This window comes from Phyllobates terribilis, unplaced genomic scaffold (assembly GCF_046119375.1).
Source record: "Phyllobates terribilis strain yellow unplaced genomic scaffold, ASM4611937v1 Scaffold_12__6_contigs__length_324123572, whole genome shotgun sequence".
Lineage (NCBI taxonomy): Eukaryota > Metazoa > Chordata > Amphibia > Anura > Dendrobatidae > Phyllobates > Phyllobates terribilis.
This window is the reverse complement of record NW_027362772.1, coordinates 310,659,114-310,680,351: the sequence shown is the minus strand read 5'-3', so window position 1 is coordinate 310,680,351 and position 21,238 is coordinate 310,659,114. Positions and strand designations below refer to the sequence as shown.

General features: G+C 48.6%; 1 protein-coding gene across 1 annotated transcript in view; it reads right to left on the bottom strand.

Moving 5' to 3' along the window:
• The window catches only part of SORL1 (sortilin related receptor 1), a 265,489-nt gene that overhangs the window by 205,538 nt on the left and 38,713 nt on the right, over positions 1 to 21,238 (bottom strand). Inside the window, 17 exon segments of the mRNA XM_073657402.1 lie at positions 1,207 to 1,338; positions 1,426 to 1,598; positions 1,775 to 1,860; positions 2,288 to 2,416; positions 2,679 to 2,865; positions 6,952 to 7,130; positions 7,215 to 7,303; positions 7,392 to 7,465; positions 7,612 to 7,726; positions 8,177 to 8,369; positions 8,580 to 8,746; positions 8,859 to 8,908; positions 8,911 to 8,956; positions 18,746 to 18,926; positions 19,274 to 19,341; positions 20,252 to 20,413; positions 20,978 to 21,103. Of these exon segments, the coding sequence (XP_073513503.1) occupies positions 1,207 to 1,338; positions 1,426 to 1,598; positions 1,775 to 1,860; positions 2,288 to 2,416; positions 2,679 to 2,865; positions 6,952 to 7,130; positions 7,215 to 7,303; positions 7,392 to 7,465; positions 7,612 to 7,726; positions 8,177 to 8,369; positions 8,580 to 8,746; positions 8,859 to 8,908; positions 8,911 to 8,956; positions 18,746 to 18,926; positions 19,274 to 19,341; positions 20,252 to 20,413; positions 20,978 to 21,103 (2,157 nt within the window).

The window sequence follows — 21,238 nt, the reverse complement described above, 5'->3', positions numbered from 1 at the left end:
GTATGTACACAGTGACTGCACCAGCAGAATAGTGAGTGCAGCTCTGGAGTATAATACAGGAAGTAACTCAGGATCAGTAATGTAATGTATGTACACAGTGACTGCACCAGCAGAATACCGAGCGCAGCTCTGGAGTATAATACAGGAGGTAACTCAGGATCAGTAATGTATGTACACAGTGATTGCACCAGCAGAATAGTGAGTGCAGCTCTAGGGTATAATACAGGAGGTAACTCAGGATCAGTAATGTAATGTATATACACAGTGACTGCACCAGCAGAATAGTGAGTGCAGCTCTGGGGTATAATACAGGATGTAACTCAGGATCAGTAATGTAATGTATGTACACAGTGACTGCACCAGCAGAATAGTGAGTGCAGCTCTGGAGTATAATACAGGATGTAACTCAGGATCAGTAATGTAATGTATGTAAGTAATGTATGTACACAGTGACTGCACCAGCAGAATAGTGAGTGCAGCTCTGGAGTATAATACAGGAGGTAACTCAGGATCAGTAATGTAATGTATGTACACAGTGACTGCACCAGCAGAATAGTGAGTGCAGCTCTGGAGTATAATACAGGATGTAACTCAGGATCAGTAATGTAATGTATGTACACAGTGACTGCACCAGCAGAATAGTGAGTGCAGCTCTGGAGTATAATACAGGAGGTAACTCAGGATCAGTAATGTAATGTATGTACACAGTGACTGCACCAGCAGAATAGTGAGTGCAGCTCTGGAGTATAATACAGGATGTAACTCAGGATCAGTAATGTAATGTATGTACACAGTGACTGCACCAGCAGAATAGTGAGTGCAGCTCTGGAGTATAATACAGGAGGTAACTCAGGATCAGTAATGTAATGTATGTACACAGTGACTGCACCAGCAGAATAGTGAGTGCAGCTCTGGAGTATAATACAGGAGGTAACTCAGGATCAGTAATGTAATGTATGTACACAGTGACTGCACCAGCAGAATAGTGAGTGCCGCTCTGGAGTATAATACAGGATGTAACTCAGGATCAGTAATGTAATGTATGTACACAGTGACTACACCAGCAGAATAGTGAGTGCAGCTCTGGAGTATAATACAGGATGTATCTCAGGATCAGTAATGTAATGTATGTACACAGTGACTGCACCAGCAGAATAGTGAGTGCAGCTCTGGGGTATAATACAGGATTGTGATATCATCTCGTACCTCAATTTTTTTGATTCCAGCATCGACCCAATAAAGCAGCTGACTCAGAGGGTCAAACGCCAAGGACTCCACAGTCTCCAGGCCACTTTTGACGAGGACTTCTTGCCCGGAGCTGCCATTCAGACAGAGTCGCTGTGAGATAAGAAACACTTTGTAGCTTCCCGGCTGTTATTACGCTCTGGTATCGCACTACCGGTGCAGCCCTGGGGGTGGCGTTACCTGTATGATGTCCAGGGTGACGTCGGCCCAATATAAACAATTACTTTCGTAGTCGAAGTCCAAGGCTACAGCCCCCCGCAGACCCTTCAGCGGCAGCTCCTCGCTGACCCCGGAGGACAGGTCATGCCGGTAGATGGCGTTCCTCATGGCGTACAGAACAAACTCATTCTCCTCTTTAGGATGAAGGACAGAAGGGACATGAGACGCTCGTCAGATGAGACGGCAGAAACAACGTTCTCCAGGGTCTCCCGTATATCAGGCAAATTAAAGGGGCAGGACACGCTTATCGGGGCCCCCATCTCATCTCAAGAACTTGTGACAATGGGGGGAAAATACCGATGTCAATTACCTCCCACGGGACACGGGACGTCCTCTCCGTCCAGCCGAGCCGCCACGTCTCCTCCAGAACACGTGTCTCCAGAAATCCTGCGGTAACTAAAGCGAGGAGAATCGCTGACATTCATTAGGCGCATTGATCTTAAGATTTGACGCATTTTGGGGCAGTTTACGCCTTTCCGATCATAGCTCTCGGCCCTGACACTTTTTTTTTATTTTGTAAAAAAAAAAAAAAAAAAAAAATCTAAAAAAAATAAATAATATGACGGGGCTGATTATTTTATTTTAATTTTTTTTGCAAGTTGCACCACATTAGGTAAAAATGCGCAAAAAAATTTAAGAAAAAAAAAAATCTCTGTCTCGGTAGAAAGACAAAAAAAAAAAAAATTATTGCCATTAATTAGAAAAAAAAAAACAGTAAAAGTAGAAAAAAAAAAATTAGATAAAAAGGTCACGTCTAGATTCTAAGGCCTAAAATACATATTAATGGGTGTGCACGGCGTCAGACCACACGAGATGCGCTCACCCTCGGGACCTCTTGTACGTCGTTCTCACCGGACACGGCGAGGGGATGAGGTACAGGCTTCCTGCGAATTCTGGGTCAGGAACACAAACTTCAGAGCGGAGATCTTGATTCAGCTTAAAGCCGTAATCACTGGCGAGATAAAGGATTCCAGCTAAGGAAGAGGCGCATCCGACTGCAGCGCCTGCAGCACAGGAGGAAATCATCCGGGGCGGATGCCGACTCTCAGGGCATGCTGGGAGTTGTAGTTTGGCAGCAGAGCCACAGATTTGGAGACAAGTGATCTAAAAGGATCCTTAAAACTGCACCAATTGCTGACTGTCTCCAATATCCCCCCACCCCCACCCCGCTGCAAACTGACAGCAGCGGTAAATCCCTTCAGAGCGCCCCCTACCACTCGAAGTCTTGTCTGGTGCACGAGCAGTTGGAGGTTGTGATCGGCCGGTCGAAGTCTTCGCCGTTGAAGCAGGTGGCGTGCGGCGTCCGCCTCTTGAAGACGGTTTTGCTTCCCAGCAAGCACTCGTTGCCTCGTTCATCGGACGGAGACCAGAGCTTGTAGTCATTGTCAGTGCAGGGGACGCCTGGAGGACGAAGAGAGAAGCGGTGGTGCCGGATTATCGGACAAATCAGATGTACACACCGGAGCTTACACGTAGCATGGGGACGCCCCAGCGACAGCGCTGTGAAATAAGCATGGCGGCACTGGACCGAGTGATGGCAGCAGAGCTCAATGGTGACATCAACATCATCTTCAGCGCCGGACGTCAGGACTGCCCTGTTAATCCGGCACAGGACTATTATGGAAACCGCTCTCGGCAGTCATGTGCTGTGCTTCGCTTTTTTGCAGTAACTTAACAGGAATTATAATAAACCCCGGCGCCGCAGATTTCTCTATGCGCCAAATATTTTTATCCTTAAAAAGTTTTTCCAACGTTTCAAAAATATTACAGCCAAAAGCAGGGAAGGGGTTAAATTGAAAAAAAAAACAAAAAAAAAAACAACAACTTATAGTCACTTTTTCAATACTCAGCTATTCTGCGCGTCTCCCCTCGATCACACGCCAGACGTCATCCCGTGACCACCGAAGCCAATCAGTGGCTGGGACCGGTCCCGTGACTGACCGAAATGGAGACCGGCTGGGACCATGGGAATGACGGTGCCGGAGCAGAACCGGAGCGAGAGCGCAAATGTTCATATAGATTTACTAGCTATTGAACCCGTTCTACGCCTGGGTGGCGAGCATTTTTATGGTCTCCCATGCTGGTATGTGCTGCCCCCCCTCCTGGTATTTGTGCTGCCCCCACCATCCTATCCTGGTATGCATGGCTCCCCTCACCCCCCAATCCTGGTATGCATGGCTCCCCTCACCCCCCAATCCTGGTATGCATGGCACCCCTCACCCCCAATCCCGGTATGCCTGGCTCCCCTCACCCCCAATCCTGGTATGCCTGGCACCCCTCACCCCCAATCCTGGTATGCCTGGCTCCCCTCACCCCCAATCCTGGTATGCGTGGCACCCCTCACCCCCAATCCCGGTATGCCTGGCTCCCCTCACCCCCAATCCTGGTATGCCTGGCACCCCTCACCCCCAATCCTGGTATGCCTGGCTCCCCTCACCCCCAATCCTGGTATGCGTGGCACCCCTCACCCCCAATCCTGGTATGCGTGGCACCCCTCACCCCCAATCCTGGTATGCGTGAAACCCCTCACCCCAATCCTGATATGCATGGTACCGCTCATCCCCAATCCTGGTATGTATGGTACCCCTCATCCCTATTCTGGTATGCATGGCACCCCTCTCCCCCGATCCTGGTATGCATGGTCCTCTCACCCCCCAATCCTTGTATGCATGGTCCCCTCACCCACCAATCCTGGTATGTGTGGTACCCCCTCACCCCCCAATCCTGGTATGCATGGTCCCCTCACCCCCCAATCCTGGTATGCGTGGTCCCCTCATCTCCCAATCCTTGTATGCATGGTCCACTCACCCACCAATCCTGGTATGTGTGGTACCCCTCACCCCCCAATCCTGGTATGTGTAGTACCCCCTCACCTCCCAATCCTTGTATGCATGGTCCCCTCACCCCCCAATCCTTGTATGCATGGTCCCCTCACCCCCCAATCCTCGTATGCATGGTCCCCTCAGCCCCCAATCCTGGTATGTGTGGTACCCCTCACCCACCAATCCTGGTATGCGTGGTACCCCTCACCCCCCGATCCTGGTATGTGTGGTACCCCTCACCCCGCAAATCCTGGTATGCATGGTCCCCTCACCCCCCAATCCTGGTATGCATGGTCCCCTCACCCCCCAATCCTGGTATGCATGGTCCCCTCACCTCCCAATCCTGGTATGCATGGTCCCCTCACCCCCCAATCCTGGTATGCATGGTCCCCTCACCCCCCAATCCTGGTATGCATGGTCCCCTCACCTCCCAATCCTGGTATGCATGGTCCCCTCACCTCCCAATCCTGGTATGCATGGTCCCCTCACCTCCCAATCCTGGTATGCATGGTCCCCTCACCCCCCAATCCTGGTATGTGTGGTACCCCTCATCTTGGTATGCATGATCCCCTCACCCCACAATCCTAGTATGCATGGTCCCCTCACCCCACAATCCTGGTATGTGTGGCCCCCTCACCCCCCAATCCAGGTATGTGTGGCCCCTTCACCCCCCAATCCTGGTATGTGTGGCCCCCTCACCCCCCAATCCTGGTACGCATGGTCCACTCACCCCCCAATCCTGGTATGCATGGTCCCCTCACCCCACAATCCTGGTATGTGTGGTACCCCTCATCCCCCCCAATCCTGGTATGTGTGGCCCCCTCATCCCTTTCACGCTGCACACGTACAAAAAAATAAACAGTTATACTCACCTTTCTTCTCTGTACTCCAGCGCTGCTGCGTCCTGTTCTGCCGGAGGCCGGGGGAGGAGAGCGGCACCGGAGCAGCGCTGTCCGGCACCATTTTGCTTAAGACACACTGCAAATGTGTCTTCAGTAAAATGGCGCCGTATAGTGCTATGCGCATATCCAACGTCTCACTCCTGCCCCGGTCTCCGGCGAAGAGAGGAGCCGCGGCAACGCTCCTCCCGGTCAGGAAAGTATGCAAGTATGGCGCCGGAGATCGCGGTATGCGTTCAGTGTGTACCCATACCGCGATCTCCGGCGCCATAAACTCCTCTTACCTTTAACGGCTCCATGCGTTCTTCTGTCTGGAGCCAGACTGCACGTTGCGCATGCGCGGCCTATAGAGGCTTCAGACAGAGGGACGCATCCCCCGTTATATTATAGATTTGTGTTTAACCCTTTACCTGCTCTCGGCTGCACTTTTATAAAGCCCCATGAAAATTAGGTAAATATAACATGCAGCATCTGGGCCGGCTTTCAGGTCCACATTTGCACAGGAGTGGCCACTATCCAGAGGGACGCCGTGGCCACGGTCCAGAGTGGAGGGACGCCGTGGCCACGGTCCAGAGTGGAGGGACGCCGTGGCCACGGTCCAGAGTGGAGGGACGCCGTGGCCACGGTCCAGAGTGGAGGGACGCCGTGGCCACGGTCCAGAGTGGAGGGACGCCGTGGCCACGGTCCAGAGTGGAGGGACGCCGTGGCCACGGTCCAGAGTGGAGGGACGCCGTGGCCACGGTCCAGAGTGGAGGGACGCCGTGGCCACGGTCCAGAGTGGAGGGACGCCGTGGCCACGGTCCAGAGTGGAGGGACGCCGTGGCCACGGTCCAGAGTGGAGGGACGCCGTGGCCACGGTCCAGAGTGGAGGGACGCCGTGGCCACGGTCCAGAGTGGAGGGACGCCGTGGCCACGGTCCAGAGTGGAGGGACGCCGTGGCCACGGTCCAGAGTGGAGGGATGCCGTGGCCACGGTCCAGAGTGGAGGGACGCCGTGGCCATGGTCCAGAGGGACGCCGTGGGCACGGTCCAGAGGGATGCCGTGGGCACGGTCCAGAGGGATGCCGTGGGCACGGTCCAGAGGGATGCCGTGGCCACGGTCCAGAGGGAAGCCATGGCATCTGGCCAGTCTAAGAAACAGTTGCAAAAAAAAGTGTATACTGCAAAAGAGGTAACAAGAGGCTTTGTGCTGCAGTGCTACAACCTCAGGATCTTATGGGTTGAACAGTTATTGCCCTCAATAGCCCAAGGGCGAAAAATAAGAATAGAGAGGTGGGGAAGATTGCAGAAAAAACAAAGTACAATGAATGCGTGATGCCGGCACTGGTCCTATCGTCCGGATGGTTCTGTTCGATGGTTGGAAGAAGTGATGAGCCTTTTCCAGCCCCCGAATGGCACATTAGGCACCATTAAAGGGGTTATTCCTAACATTAAAAATCCAGACCTATCAACAGGATAGGTGGTAACTTTCTGATCGTTTTGGGTGGGACCCCAATAATCCCAACATCAGGACCCTGATAAGCCCTTTAGAGTGCAGTGGTGGTCACGCACGGCTTTATGCGGCCAGCGCTCCATTCCAAAGAGGGACCTTCATCACCCCGCTCTCAGGATCAGTGTTTGGACCCAGCAAATCACCCACCGTAGTTGATAATTTTGGGAATATCCCCTTAGGGAGCCCAGTAGCCCATGCACAATACCAAGCAATCCAGAAAACTCAGGACCTTATAGAAAGAGAACCCAAACCCAGCGCTCTACAGAGGTCCTCACCAAGAACATCGCTGGCGTTGACCTGTAATATAACCCAGCTGTGGCCCTTATGGACATAGGAGCCAAAGATGGTGAACACGGTGCTCTTCTCCCCGGGCTCCGTCAGTAATCCATACACGATCAGCGAGATGTCTGAAAAGTTAAAGGTTTTCCAGGTTTCCCCTTCGTTTGTGCTGTACCTGCAAAAATCAAGGGAGAAAAGGAAAAATCAACGCTACAGAAAAGCTCTAACGTGAAGGACAGACCCTCGGATCAGGCCGTACTTTAACTGGTTGGTTTCTACTCCTTGTGCGATCGCCACCAGCACACCGCCATGGTCGCCCCAAGTGCAAAAATGTGGTCCAAGGAGCGACTGCAAAAATGGGACATAATATGGAATAAGCAGCGAGGAAGGCGAGAAGCTGGGAATGAGGACTGGGACAACCAGGAGATGACATTACCTCTCTCCACCTCACCCCCGCAGTGCTGGACGTGTACAGGTTAATTTTACGGACAGTATCTTTGCCCACCGAGCCTAGAAAGGCAAAAACAATTATATGTAACGCGCAAAAAAAACAATAAAACAAAACGCAGTGTACATTAGTCATTATTATGGTAACGCAACAAAATAAAAAAAATTACTGAAAAACCTCTGATCACTAAACACTGTACGACTCTTACCTGTGGCGGCTATTAACCCTGGCGCTGACTCCTTGGAGACGATGGGCATGACCCGTCCCTGCGCGATCACCTGACTGAGCGGCTGCGCCAGGTGCAGCTGACATTCCTTGGAGTTCTGCAATAGGAGCGAGTCTGTAACCCTCGTGTATCGGGGCAGGACACGGCGCGTCGGGGCAGGACACGGCGCGTCGGCGCAGGACACGGCGCGTCGGAGCAGGACACGGCGCGTCGGAGCAGGACACGGCGCGTCGGAGCAGGACACGGCGCGTCGGAGCAGGACACGGCGCGTCGGAGCAGGACACGGCGCGTCGGAGCAGGACACGGCGCGTCGGAGCAGGACACGGCGCGTCGGAGCAGGACACGACGTTATCGGCGCAGGACACGGCGCATCGGAGCAGGACACGACGTTATCGGCGCAGGACACGGCGCATCGGAGCAGGACACGGCGAATCGGAGCAGGACACGGTGTGTCGGAGCAGGACACGGTGTGTCGGAGCAGGACACGGCGTATCGGAGCAGGACACAACCGGCCGTTATAATGAACCGACACACTGTGACAACTCACCATGCAGCGAGCAGTGTCCCCAAAACCGCTGTACCCCGGGGCCAGGAGATACTCCCATGTCCCTCCTTTGTCAAAAGTAATGACAGAGGCCACGTTCTCCTTGGACAGAGGCCCGGTGACGGTGTTGGCGATGTACACTCCTCTCACGCCTTTCACACGGTGAATGTCGGCAAACGGCTCGTTCTCCAGAAACCTGAAGACGAAGTTACAATCAGCAGCGTATGAGTAACTCTGTGCCGCTGCCTATACTGCTGCTGCAACAAACCCTCAGCTGTGTGAACACTAGCACTGGTTCACTACAAGAGGTATTGAGGAGCTGGAGACAATGGCTGCTTCACTGACGGCAGATCTCAGCGGGCGTCGCGGTGCTGGCGGCTCACATGCTCCTTAAATGTCCCGGTACCTGATTAGCGTCTCCTTCCCGGCTCCAGGATTAAAGTACAAGATGTTCTCCAGGGACAGCGAGAAGCGCAGGCCCTCCACCTCTGATATGTACAGGTTCGTTACATTGTTGCTCTGCTTGACACATGCAAACACCTGATCCTCGGAGACGTCAGTGATGTAATATTCCTGGACAGGAGAGAGGAAGATACGTTCATTTTATATTGCTACATTTCTGGAATATCAAATGACAGATTAAAGGAATTTTCTATAATCTATCACCGACACACGGGCGACTTACTGTGATCGGGTGTCTGGTTATAAACTGCGCAGACTGCATTGCTTTACGCTTGTAACCCAGAGCTGCACCGAGGACTGATCCCGACTGCCCAACAAGTGCTGAAAAGAAGGAGCAGAAGACGAGAGCGCCATCAATCACCGAGGAGGACGAGGAATGAGGACGAGGAATGAGGACGAGGAATGAGGACGAGGAATGAGGACGAGGAATGAGGCCAGAAGACAAAGTGACCGAGAAGATACAGCCTATATCAGAGGGAGAGAGAAAGAGGGAGAGAGAAAGAGGGAGAGAGAAAGAGGGAGAGAGAAAGAGGGAGAGAGAAAGAGGGAGAGAGAAAGAGGGAGAGAGAAAGAGGGAGAGAGAAAGAGGGAGAGAGAAAGAGGGAGAGAGAAAGAGGGAGAGAGAAAGAGGGAGAGAGAAAGAGGGAGAGAGAAAGAGGGAGGGAGAGAGAGGGAGGGAGAGAGAGGGAGAGAGAAAGAGGGAGGGAGAGAGAGGGAGAGAGAAAGAGGGAGGGAGAGAGAGGGAGGGAGAGAGAGGGAGGGAGAGAGAAAGAGGGAGGGAGAGAGAGGGAGGGAGAGAGAAAGAGGGAGGGAGAGAGAGGGAGGGAGAGAGAGGGAGGGAGAGAGAGGGAGGGAGAGAGAGGGAGAGAGAAAGAGGGAGGGAGAGAGAGGGAGGGAGGGAGACAGAGGGAGGGAGACAGAGGGAGGGAGAGAGAGGGAGGGAGAGAGAGGGAGGGAGAGAGAGGGAGAGAGAGCGAGTGAACTGCACTCACTATTCTGCTGGTGCAGTCACTGTGTACATGCATTACATTACTGATCCTGAGTTACATCCTGTATTATACTCCAGAGCTGCATTCACTATTCTGCTGGTGCAGTCACTGTGTACATACATTACATTACTGATCCTGAGTTACATCCTGTATTATACTCCAGAGCTGCACTCACTATTCTGCTGGTGCAGTCACTGTGTAAATACATTACATTACTGATCCTGAGTTACATCCTGTATTATACTCCAGAGCTGCATTCACTATTCTGCTGGTGCAGTCACTGTGTACATACATTACATTACTGATCCTGAGTTACATCCTGTATTATACTCCAGAGCTGCACTCACTATTCTGCTGGTGCAGTCACTGTGTACATAGATTACATTACTGATCCTGAGTTACATCCTGTATTATACTCCAGAGCTGCACTCACTATTCTGCTGGTGCAGTCACTGTGTAAATACATTACATTACTGATCCTGAGTTACATCCTGTATTATACTCCAGAGCTGCATTCACTATTCTGCTGGTGCAGTCACTGTGTACATACATTACATTACTGATCCTGAGTTACATCCTGTATTATACTCCAGAGCTGCACTCACTATTCTGCTGGTGCAGTCACTGTGTACATAGATTACATTACTGATCCTGAGTTGCATCCTGTATTATACTCCAGAGCTGCACTCACTATTCTGCTGGTGCAGTCACTGTGTAAATACATTACAATACTGATCCTGAGTTACATCCTGTATTATACTCCAGAGCTGCACTCACTATTCTGCTGGTGCAGTCACTGTGTACATACATTACATTACTGATCCTGAGTTACATTCAGTATTATACTCCAGAGCTGCACTCACTATTCTGCTGGTGCAGTCACTGTGTACATACATTACATTACTGATCCTGAGTTACATCCTGTATTATACTACAGAGCTGCACTCACTATTCTGCTGGTGCAGTCACTGTGTAAATACATTACATTACTGATCCTGAGTTACATCCTGTATTATACTCCAGAGCTGCATTCACTATTCTGCTGGTGCAGTCACTGTGTACATACATTACATTACTGATCCTGAGTTACATCCTGTATTATACTCCAGAGCTGCACTCACTATTCTGCTGGTGCAGTCACTGTGTACATAGATTACATTACTGATCCTGAGTTACATCCTGTATTATACTCCAGAGCTGCACTCACTATTCTGCTGGTGCAGTCACTGTGTAAATACATTACAATACTGATCCTGAGTTACATCCTGTATTATACTCCAGAGCTGCACTCACTATTCTGCTGGTGCAGTCACTGTGTACATACATTACATTACTGATCCTGAGTTACATCCTGTATTATACTCCAGAGCTGCACTCACTATTCTGCTGGTGCAGTCACTGTGTACATACATTACATTACTGATCCTGAGTTACATCCTGTATTATACTCCAGAGCTGCACTCACTATTCTGCTGGTGCAGTCACTGTGTAAATACATTACATTACTGATCCCGAGTTACATCCTGTATTATACTCCAGAGCTGCACTCACTATTCTGCTGGTGCAGTCACTGTGTACATACATTACATTACTGATCCTGAGTTACCTCCTGTATTATACTCCAGAGCTGCACTCACTATTCTGCTGGTGCAGTCACTGTGTACATACATTACATTACTGATCCTGAGTTACATCCTGTATTATACTCCAGAGCTGCACTCACTATTCTGCTGGTGCAGTCACTGTGTACATACATTACATTACTGATCCTGAGTTACCTCCTGTATTATGCTCCAGAGCTGCACTCACTATTCTGCTGGTGCAGTCACTGTGTACATACATTACATTACTGATCCTGAGTTACCTCCTGTATTATACCCCAGAGCTGCACTCACTATTCTGCTGGTGCAGTCACTGTGTACATACATTACATTACTGATCCTGAGTTACCTCCTGTATTATACTCCAGAGCTGCACTCACTATTCTGCTGGTGCAGTCACTGTGTACTTACATTACATTACTGATCCTGAGTTACCTCCTGTATTATACTCCAGAGCTGCACTCACTATTCTGCTGGTGCAGTCACTGTGTACATACATTACATTACTGATCCTGAGTTACATCCTGTATTATACCCCAGAGCTGCACTCACTATTCTGCTGGTGCAGTCACTGTGTACATACATTACATTACTGATCCTGAGTTACATCCTGTATTATACCCCAGAGCAGCACTCACTATTCTGCTGGTGCAGTCACTGTGTACACACATTACATTACTGATCCTGAGTTACATCCTGTATTATACTCCAGAGCTGCACTCACTATTCTGCTGGTGCAGTCACTGTGTACATACATTACATTACTGATCCTGAGTTACATCCTGTATTATACTCCAGAGCAGCACTCACTATTCTGCTGGTGCAGTCACTGTGTACATACATTACATTACTGATCCTGAGTTACATCCTGTATTATACTCCAGAGCTGCACTCACTATTCTGCTGGTGCAGTCACTGTGTACATATATTACATTACTGATCCTGAGTTACATCCTGTATTATACTCCAGAGCTGCACTCACTATTCTGCTGGTGCAGTCACTGTGTACATACATTACTGATCCTGAGTTACATCCTGTATTATACTCCAGAGCTGCACTCACTATTCTGCTGGTGCAGTCACTGTGTACATACATTACATTACTGATCCTGAGTTACATCCTGTATTATACTCCAGAGCTGCACTCACTATTCTGCTGGTGCAGTCACTGTGTACATACATTACTGATCCTGAGTTACATCCTGTATTATACTCCAGAGCTGCACTCACTATTCTGCTGGTGCAGTCACTGTGTACATACATTACATTACTGATCCTGAGTTACATCCTGTATTATACTCCAGAGCTGCACTCACTATTCTGCTGGTGCAGTCACTGGGTATATACAGTTATATGAAAAAGTTTGGGCACCCCTATTAATCTTAAGCTTAATGTTTTATAGAAATTGGTGTTTTTGCAGCAGCTCTTTCAGTTTGATATATGTAATAACTGTTGGACACAGTAATGTTTCTGCTTTGAAATGAGGTTTATTGTACTAACAGAAAATGTGCAATCTGCATTCAAACAAAATTTGACAGGTGCATAAGTATGGGCACCTCACCAGAAAAGTGACATTAATATTTAGTAGATCCTCCTTTTGCCTCTAGTCGCTTCCTGTAGCTTTTAATGAGTTCCTGGATCCTGGATGAAGGTATTTTTGACCATTCCTCTTTACAAAACAATTCCAGTTCCTGTAAGTTTGATGGTCGCCGAGCATGGACAGCCTCTTCAAATGATCCCACAGATGTTCAATGATATTCAGGTCTGGGGACTGGGATGGCCATTCCAGAACATTGTAATTGTTCCTCTGCATGAATGCCTGAGTAGATTTGGAGCGGTGTTTTGGATCATTGTCTTGCTGAAAGATCCATCCCCTGCGTAACTTCAACTTTGTCACTGATTCTTGAACATTATTGTCAAGAATCTGCTGATACTGAGTGGAATCCATGCGTCCCTCAACTTTAACAAGATTCCCGGTGACGGCATTGGCCACACAGCCCCAAAGCATGATGGAACCTCCACCAAATTTTACTGTGGGTAGCAAGTGTTTTTCTTGGAATGCTGTGTTTTTTTGCCGCCATGCATAACGCCTTTTTGTATGACCAAACAACTCAATCTTGGTTTCATCAGTCCACAGGACCTTCTTCCAAAAAGAAATTGGCTTCTCCAAATGTGCTTTTGCATACCTCAGCCGACTCTGTTTGTGGCGTGCTTGCAGAAACGGCTTCTTTCGCATCACTCTCCCATACAGCTTCTCCTTGTGCAAAATGCGTTGTATAGTTGACCGATGCACAGTGACACCATCTGCAACAAGTTGATGCTGCAGCTCTCTGGAGGTGGTCTGAGGATTGTCCTTGACTGATCTCACCATACTTCTCTGCCTTTCTGATGTTTTTCTTGGCCTGCCACTTCTGGCCTTAACAAGAACTGTCCCTGTGTTCTTCCATTTCCTTACTATGTTCCTCTCAGTGGAAACTGACAGGTTAAATCTCTGAGACAGCTTTTTGTATCCTTCCCCTGAACAACTATGTTGAATAATCTTTGTTTTCAGATCATTTGACAGTTGTTTTGAGGAGCCCATGATGCCACTCTTCTGAGGAGATTCAAACAGGAGAACAACTTGCAAGTGGCCACTTTAAGTAGCTTTTCTCATGATAAAATACACCTGGCTATAAAGTTCCAAGCTCAATGAGGTTACAAAACCAAAAAAAGTGCTTTAGTAAGTCAGTAAAAAGTAGGTAGGAGTATTTAAAACAAGAAAATGATAAGGGTGCCCATACTTATGCACCTGTCAAATTTTGTTTGAATGCAGATTGCACATTTTCTGTTAGTACAATAAATCTCATTTCAAGGCAGAAACATTACTGTGTCCAACAGTTATTACATATACCAAACTGAAATAGCTGCTGCAAAAACACCAATTTTTATAAAACATTAAGCTTAAGATTAATAGGGGTACCCAAACTTTTTCATATAACTGTACATTACATTACTGATCCTGAGTTATCTCCTATATTATACTCCAGAGCTGCACTCACTATTCTGCTGGTGGAGTCACTGTGTACATACATTACATTACTGATCCTGAATTACATCCTGTATTATACTCCAGAGCTGCACTCACTATTCTGCTGGTGCAGTCACTGTGTACATACATTACTGATCCTGAGTTACCTCCTGTATTATACTTCAGAGCTGCACTCACTATTCTGCTGGTGCAGTCACTGTGTACATACATTACATTACTGATCCTGAGTTACCTCCTGTATTATACTCCAGAGCTGCACTCACTATTCTGCTGGTGCAGTCACTGTGTACATACATTACATTACTGATCCTGAGTTACCTCCTGTATTATACTCCAGAGCTGCACTCACTATTCTGCTGGTGCAGTCACTGTGTACATACATTACATTACTGATCCTGAGTTACATCCTGTATTATACTCCAGAGCTGCACTCACTATTCTGCTGGTGCAGTCACTGTGTACATACATTACTGATCCCGAGTTACATCCTGTATTATACTCCAGAGCTGCACTCACTATTCTGCTGGTGCAGTCACTGTGTACATACATTACATTACTGATCCTGAGTTACATCCTGTATTATACTCCAGAGCTGCACTCACTATTCTGCTGCTGCAGTCACTGTATACATACATTACATTACTGATCCTGAATTACATCCTGTATTATACTCCAGAGCTGCACTCACTATTCTGCTGGTGCAGTCACTGTGTACATACATTACATTACTGATCCTGAGTTATATCCTGTATTATACTCCAGAGCTGCACTCACTATTCTGCTGGTGCAGTCACTGTGTACATACATTACATTACTGATCCTGAGTTACATCCTGTATTATACTCCAGAGCTGCACTCACTATTCTGCTGGTGCAGTCACTGTGTACATACATTACTGATCCCGAGTTACATCCTGTATTATACTCCAGAGCTGCACTCACTATTCTGCTGGTGCAGTCACTGTGTACATACATTACATTACTGATCCTGAGTTACATCCTGTATTATACTCCAGAGCTGCACTCACTATTCTGCTGCTGCAGTCACTGTATACATACATTACATTACTGATCCTGAATTACATCCTGTATTATACTCCAGAGCTGCACTCACTATTCTGCTGGTGCAGTCACTGTGTACATACATTACTGATCCTGAGTTACCTCCTGTATTATACTTCAGAGCTGCACTCACTATTCTGCTGGTGCAGTCACTGTGTACATACATTACATTACTGATCCTGACTTACATCCTGTATTATCCTCCAGAGCTGCACTCACTATTCTGCAGGTGTACTCACTGTGTACATACATTACATTACTGATCCTGAGTTACATCCTGTATTATACTCCAGAGCTGCACTCACTATTCTGCTGGTGCAGTCACTGTGTACATACATTACATTACTGATCCTGAGTTACCTCCTGTATTATACTCCAGAGCTGCACTCACTATTCTGCTGGTGCAGTCACTGTGTACATACATTACATTACTGATCCTGAGTTACATCCTGTATTATACTCCAGAGCTGCACTCACTATTCTGCTGGTGCAGTCACTGTGTACATACATTACATTACTGATCCTGAGTTACCTCCTGTATTATACCCCAGAGCTGCACTCACTATTCTGCTGGTGCAGTCACTGTGTACATACATTACATTACTGATTCTGAGTTACATCCTTTATTATACTCCAGAGCTGCACTCACTTTGTTCACATCAGGTGGAGTAGAATACAGGGTGTAGATTAAGGCCTTTCTCTCGTTTTGTGTACACAGCTCCCATGAAGATCTATGGTCCATAGGCTCTATGTAATCAGAGTGGTGTTCGTTTTTCTGCTTTCTGTTACATCTTCACTATGTGTAACCCAGGACCTGACCCCATGTCTCGCTGTGTATATAAACATGCGGGGGAGGGGTATTACGGCCGTCTGACCCGCAGCCTCAATATACAAAGTTCTCAGCCGATTTCTGTGGAATAAAGTAACAAAGTGACAGCAGATATTCTGCAACAGCCGCTTCCTCATTCTTCCGAGGTCGGGGCCACACGGGTCATGTGGATTTATGGGCTCCATACTAGACAAGGAGACCCAAAGCAGAGCGTGCAGGAATATACTGATACACAGAGCCGACCCTGCAGCTCCATGTAAACCGTGTCTCCAAAATCCCATCGGCCTGTGCTGAAATCTCAAATCTAACGTAATAATGTGATTTGCAGCAACCCTAAACCTGATCCTACAGCCATGCCGTATCCTTAATCCTACATCCTAAACCTGATCCTATAGTTATGCCACAACCTCGATCCTACACCCTAAACCCGATTCTGCAGATATGCCCCATCATCAATCCTACACCCGATCCTATAGCTATGCTGCATCTTCAATCTTACACCCGATCCTACAGCTATGCTGCATCTTCAATCCTATACCCGATCCTACAGCTATGCTGCATCTTCCATCCTACACCCGATCCTATAGCTATGCTGCATCTTCAATCCTACACCCGATCCTACAGCTATGCCGCATCATCAATCCTACACCCAATCCTCCAGCTATGAAGCATCATCAATCCTACACCCGATCCTATAGCTATGCTGCATCTTCAATCCTACACCCGATCCTACAGCTATGCTGCATCTTCAATCCCGCATCCTAAACCTACAGCTATGCCGCATCTTCCATCCTATACCCGATCCTACAGCTATGCCGCATCTTCAATCCTACACCCGATCCTACAGCTATGCCGCATCATCAATCCTACACCCGATCCTCCAGCTATGCCGCATCATCAATCCTACACCCAATCCTCCAGCTATGAAGCATCATCAATCCTACACCCGATCCTACAGCTATGCTGCATCTTCAATCCCGCATCCTAAACCTACAGCTATGCCGCATCTTCCATCCTATACCCGATCCTACAGCTATGCTGCATCTTCAATCCTACACCCGCTCCTACAGCTATGCTGCATCTTCAATCCTACACCCGATCCTACAGCTATGCCGCATCTTCAATCCTACACCCGCTCCTACAGCTATGCTGCATCTTCCATCCTATACCCGATCCTACAGCTATGCCGCATCTTCCATCCTATACCCGATCCTACAGCTATGCCGCATCTTCAATCCTACACCCGATCCTACAGCTATGCCGCATCTTCAATCCTACACCCGATCCTACAGCTATGCCGCATCTTCAATCCCGCATCCTAAACCTACAGCTATGCCGCATCTTCAATCCTACACCCGATCCTACAGCTATGCCGCATCTTCCATCCTATACCCGATCCTACAGCTATGCCGCATCTTCAATCCTACACCCGATCCTACAGCTATGCCGCATCATCAATCCTACACCCGATCCTACAGCTATGCCGCATCTTCAATCCCGCATCCTAAACCTACAGCTATGCCGCATCTTCAATCCTACACATGATCCTACAGCTATGCCGCATCTTCCATCCTATACCCGATCCTACAGCTATGCCGCATCTTCAATCCTACACCCGATCCTACAGCTATGCCGCATCTTCCATCCTATACCCGATCCTACAGCTATGCCGCATTTTCAATCCTACACCCGATCCTACAGCTATGCCGCATCTTCCATCCTATACCCGATCCTACAGCTATGCCGCATTTTCAATCCTACACCCGATCCTACAGCTATGCCGCATCTTCCATCCTATACCCGATCCTACAGCTATGCCGCATCTTCAATTCTACACCCGATCCTACAGCTATGCCGCATCTTCAATCCTACACCCGATCCTACAGCTATTCCACATCTTCAATTCTACACCCGATCCTACAGCTATTCCACATCTTCAATTCTTCACCCTAAACCCGGTCCGGCAGCTACAATGTAGCCTTAATTGCACCTGTAGGATCGAGGACGCGACATAGCTGTAGGATCGAGGACGCGACATAGCTGTAGGATCGAGGACGCGACATAGCTGTAGGATCGAGGACGCGACATAGCTGTAGGATCGAGGACGCGACATAGCTGTAGGATCGAGGACGCGACATAGCTGTAGGATCGAGGACGCGACATAGCTGTAGGATCGAGGACGCGACATAGCTGTAGGATCGAGGACGCGACATAGCTGTAGGATCGAGGACGCGACATAGCTGTAGGATCGAGGACGCGACATAGCTGTAGGATCGAGGACGCGACATAGCTGTAGGATCGAGGACGCGACATAGCTGTAGGATCGAGGACGCGACATAGCTGTAGGATCGAGGACGCGACATAGCTGTAGGATCGAGGACGCGACATAGCTGTAGGATCGAGGACGCGACATAGCTGTAGGATCGAGGACGCGACATAGCTGTAGGATCGAGGACGCGACATATAGCAGCTGTAGGATTGGGTTTAGTGTGTAAAGTATTGTTGACCCTACAGCAATCCTGCAGTTGCCATGTATCCCTTACCTTGTAGCTACAATGTATCTGCTTCCGGCAGCACCGTGTCTGCTCGCGGAGGCGCTTACCGTGGTCTTGGTGGCGAACATGTAATTGTCCCGGAGCTGGAAGCCGTCCACGTCCTCGATAATCAGCTCTGTGCTGTCACGAGACTGGAAGTAATCGGTGCTGCGCAGGACGGTGGAGGTGCCCCGGGGCTCGTGGCGTTCCACGTAAACAGTGTTTGCTTTGTCCAGAGGCGCGGAGCCCCTGAGGGGAGAAGACCACACATGACATTCCCCACCATGGTGCCGGGCAGATCTGCGTCCTCCATCGGGTGACCCCCCGAGATCACATGCCGGCCGTGATACAATGATCAGCGTTACCACGGCCACAGCATTGTTCATTCCTAACTTGACACATTTTAGATCAAAAAACTTTTTTTAAACAGCTTGATTAATTAAAGGGCCGGCACAAAAAAGAAAGTGACTTTAATTTTGTCATATTTATAAAATTCATGAACAATTATCATTCAGATCTGCAGATGACAAAAGACACGGACTTATGTTTTATGGGTCCGGTTAGTGACGGCGGGGCGTGGACGCTGCGGCACCTACCAGTAGAAGGACTTGACGTGCTCCTGAACCATTATCCACGTCTGCCCAAAGTCTTCAGACTTCCAAAGCTGAAAAAAAGATGTTCTTATTTACATCCGAAAACTGACAAACCGTCCGGACCTCATATCACTCACAGCACAGGCCATTGCTCCTGCGCTGACACATTGTAACAAACTCAGCACAACAGAGATTTGTGCTGCTGATGTGTTTCGCTCATGGAGGATTATCCTCGGCTGTGAGCAGGTCAAAGTCTGGACCCATTTTACAACAGATTTTCCTAAGCGGTCCCTTTAAGTCTGTTCCTTGCCTGACTGCGGAGGTTGGCACCCGGCGCCCCCGCTCGACGTCGGCATTCCCTCAATCCCCCTGATCAGACTTACACACATATACACAATAGATACTACATGAATTCAGATAAAACAAGTCGCTGTTCAGATTCGGGTTAACTGCACTGATGAAGGGTCAAATCCTCACATATCAGAGGAGGTTATCCAAAAAAAAAAAGGGTCCTAAATGCTACTTCTCAGGTCCAAAACCGTCATCAGAGAAAACATTAAAGGACCCCTGTACCTTTAAAATCTCCACGGCATTTATCTAACCGTGCTCTTGATGAATGAACAGACCAATGTATACTATTCGTACACCCGTATACCAGTCTAACAAAGTGCATCCATATTTAATCCAATATAAATGCAATGTGAATAGATGTAGGTAACTACAGCACTTAGGACAGAAATCAGGGAGCGACTTATCTGAATATTGTCATAGATGATCTTTTTGTCCCAACGCGTTTCGCCCCCTTTTTCATTGGGGTTCATCAGGGGCATATTAGGAGAAAAGCTCAGTGGGCAGATGTGGGGTGCAGTTCAACCCCGACCAGTGATAGATGAACTGCACCCCCCCACATCTGCCCACGGACCCACTGGGGTTTTCTCCTAATGTGGTCAGACGTCGGCTTTTCACGCCATTACGCCTCACCTGCTTGTTGGGGTGCAGCTTGTCGTACCCCAGCACCAGGTTGCTGTCATTGCTGTGCAGGAGGAGATCCGTCGGCTTAAAGGGAATAGAAAACACCTTCACCGTAACACAGAAATCTGTCGTGATCCACAGGTAGTTGGCGTCAGCGTCAACAAAGATGTACTGGAACGAAAGAAAGAAGAGTCAGGGCCAGAAAAGTACACAAGAAAGGTGTCACTAAGGGTCTGGACACGGGGGGGCTCAGGGGAAAGGATCGGCACTGCTCTGGAATACTTTGTTTCTGTTTGTCACCATTATGATCATCTCCTCTTGCTAAACTCTGGACTGTAAACTATTACATGTACCTGCACTGACACACTGTAACAAATGTCAGAATAGGAGACTTGTGTTGCTGATGTATTTAGCTCAGAGCATTGTTTAGATGCAATGGTAACAAATCCTCATCTGTGAGATTCTTACTCATTCATTGAAAGCAAGAAGCAATCAGAAAAACGTTAAGTTTTAAACTGCGTGAACGCCTGCGTGGCGGAGACTTTACTACCACAAGGATTATTTACTGCACAACCTGATACGGACACGGGAGAAAGCGGCGTCACCGTGTGCCGCGCCACTCTCTCCACACAAGAACGCATGTCGCCCCCTGTGCTGTTTCCACATTATATTCTATATGGGGGTCGTCCCCAGGTCACCCCCAATCCAGGAGGTGGGCCGCAGACTCCGCGTTACCCGCTTGTTATCCACAGGGCTGTGAAAGAACTGGGCCACGGTGGGAGCTCTGCTGCCGTCAGACGGGTATCGAAACTTGTCAGATATTCTGCTAAAGCTTTTCCCGTAGTCATAAGACACATAGACCTGTGAAGAATCAGAATTACACACAGTATTACACACCGGGAGCAGGCAGGACGGGCAGCAGCCTAAAGGGGCACGCTACCTACATTACAATAAGAATATTAGGTTATTTCTGGAAAACTACATTCAGCTCCCTCA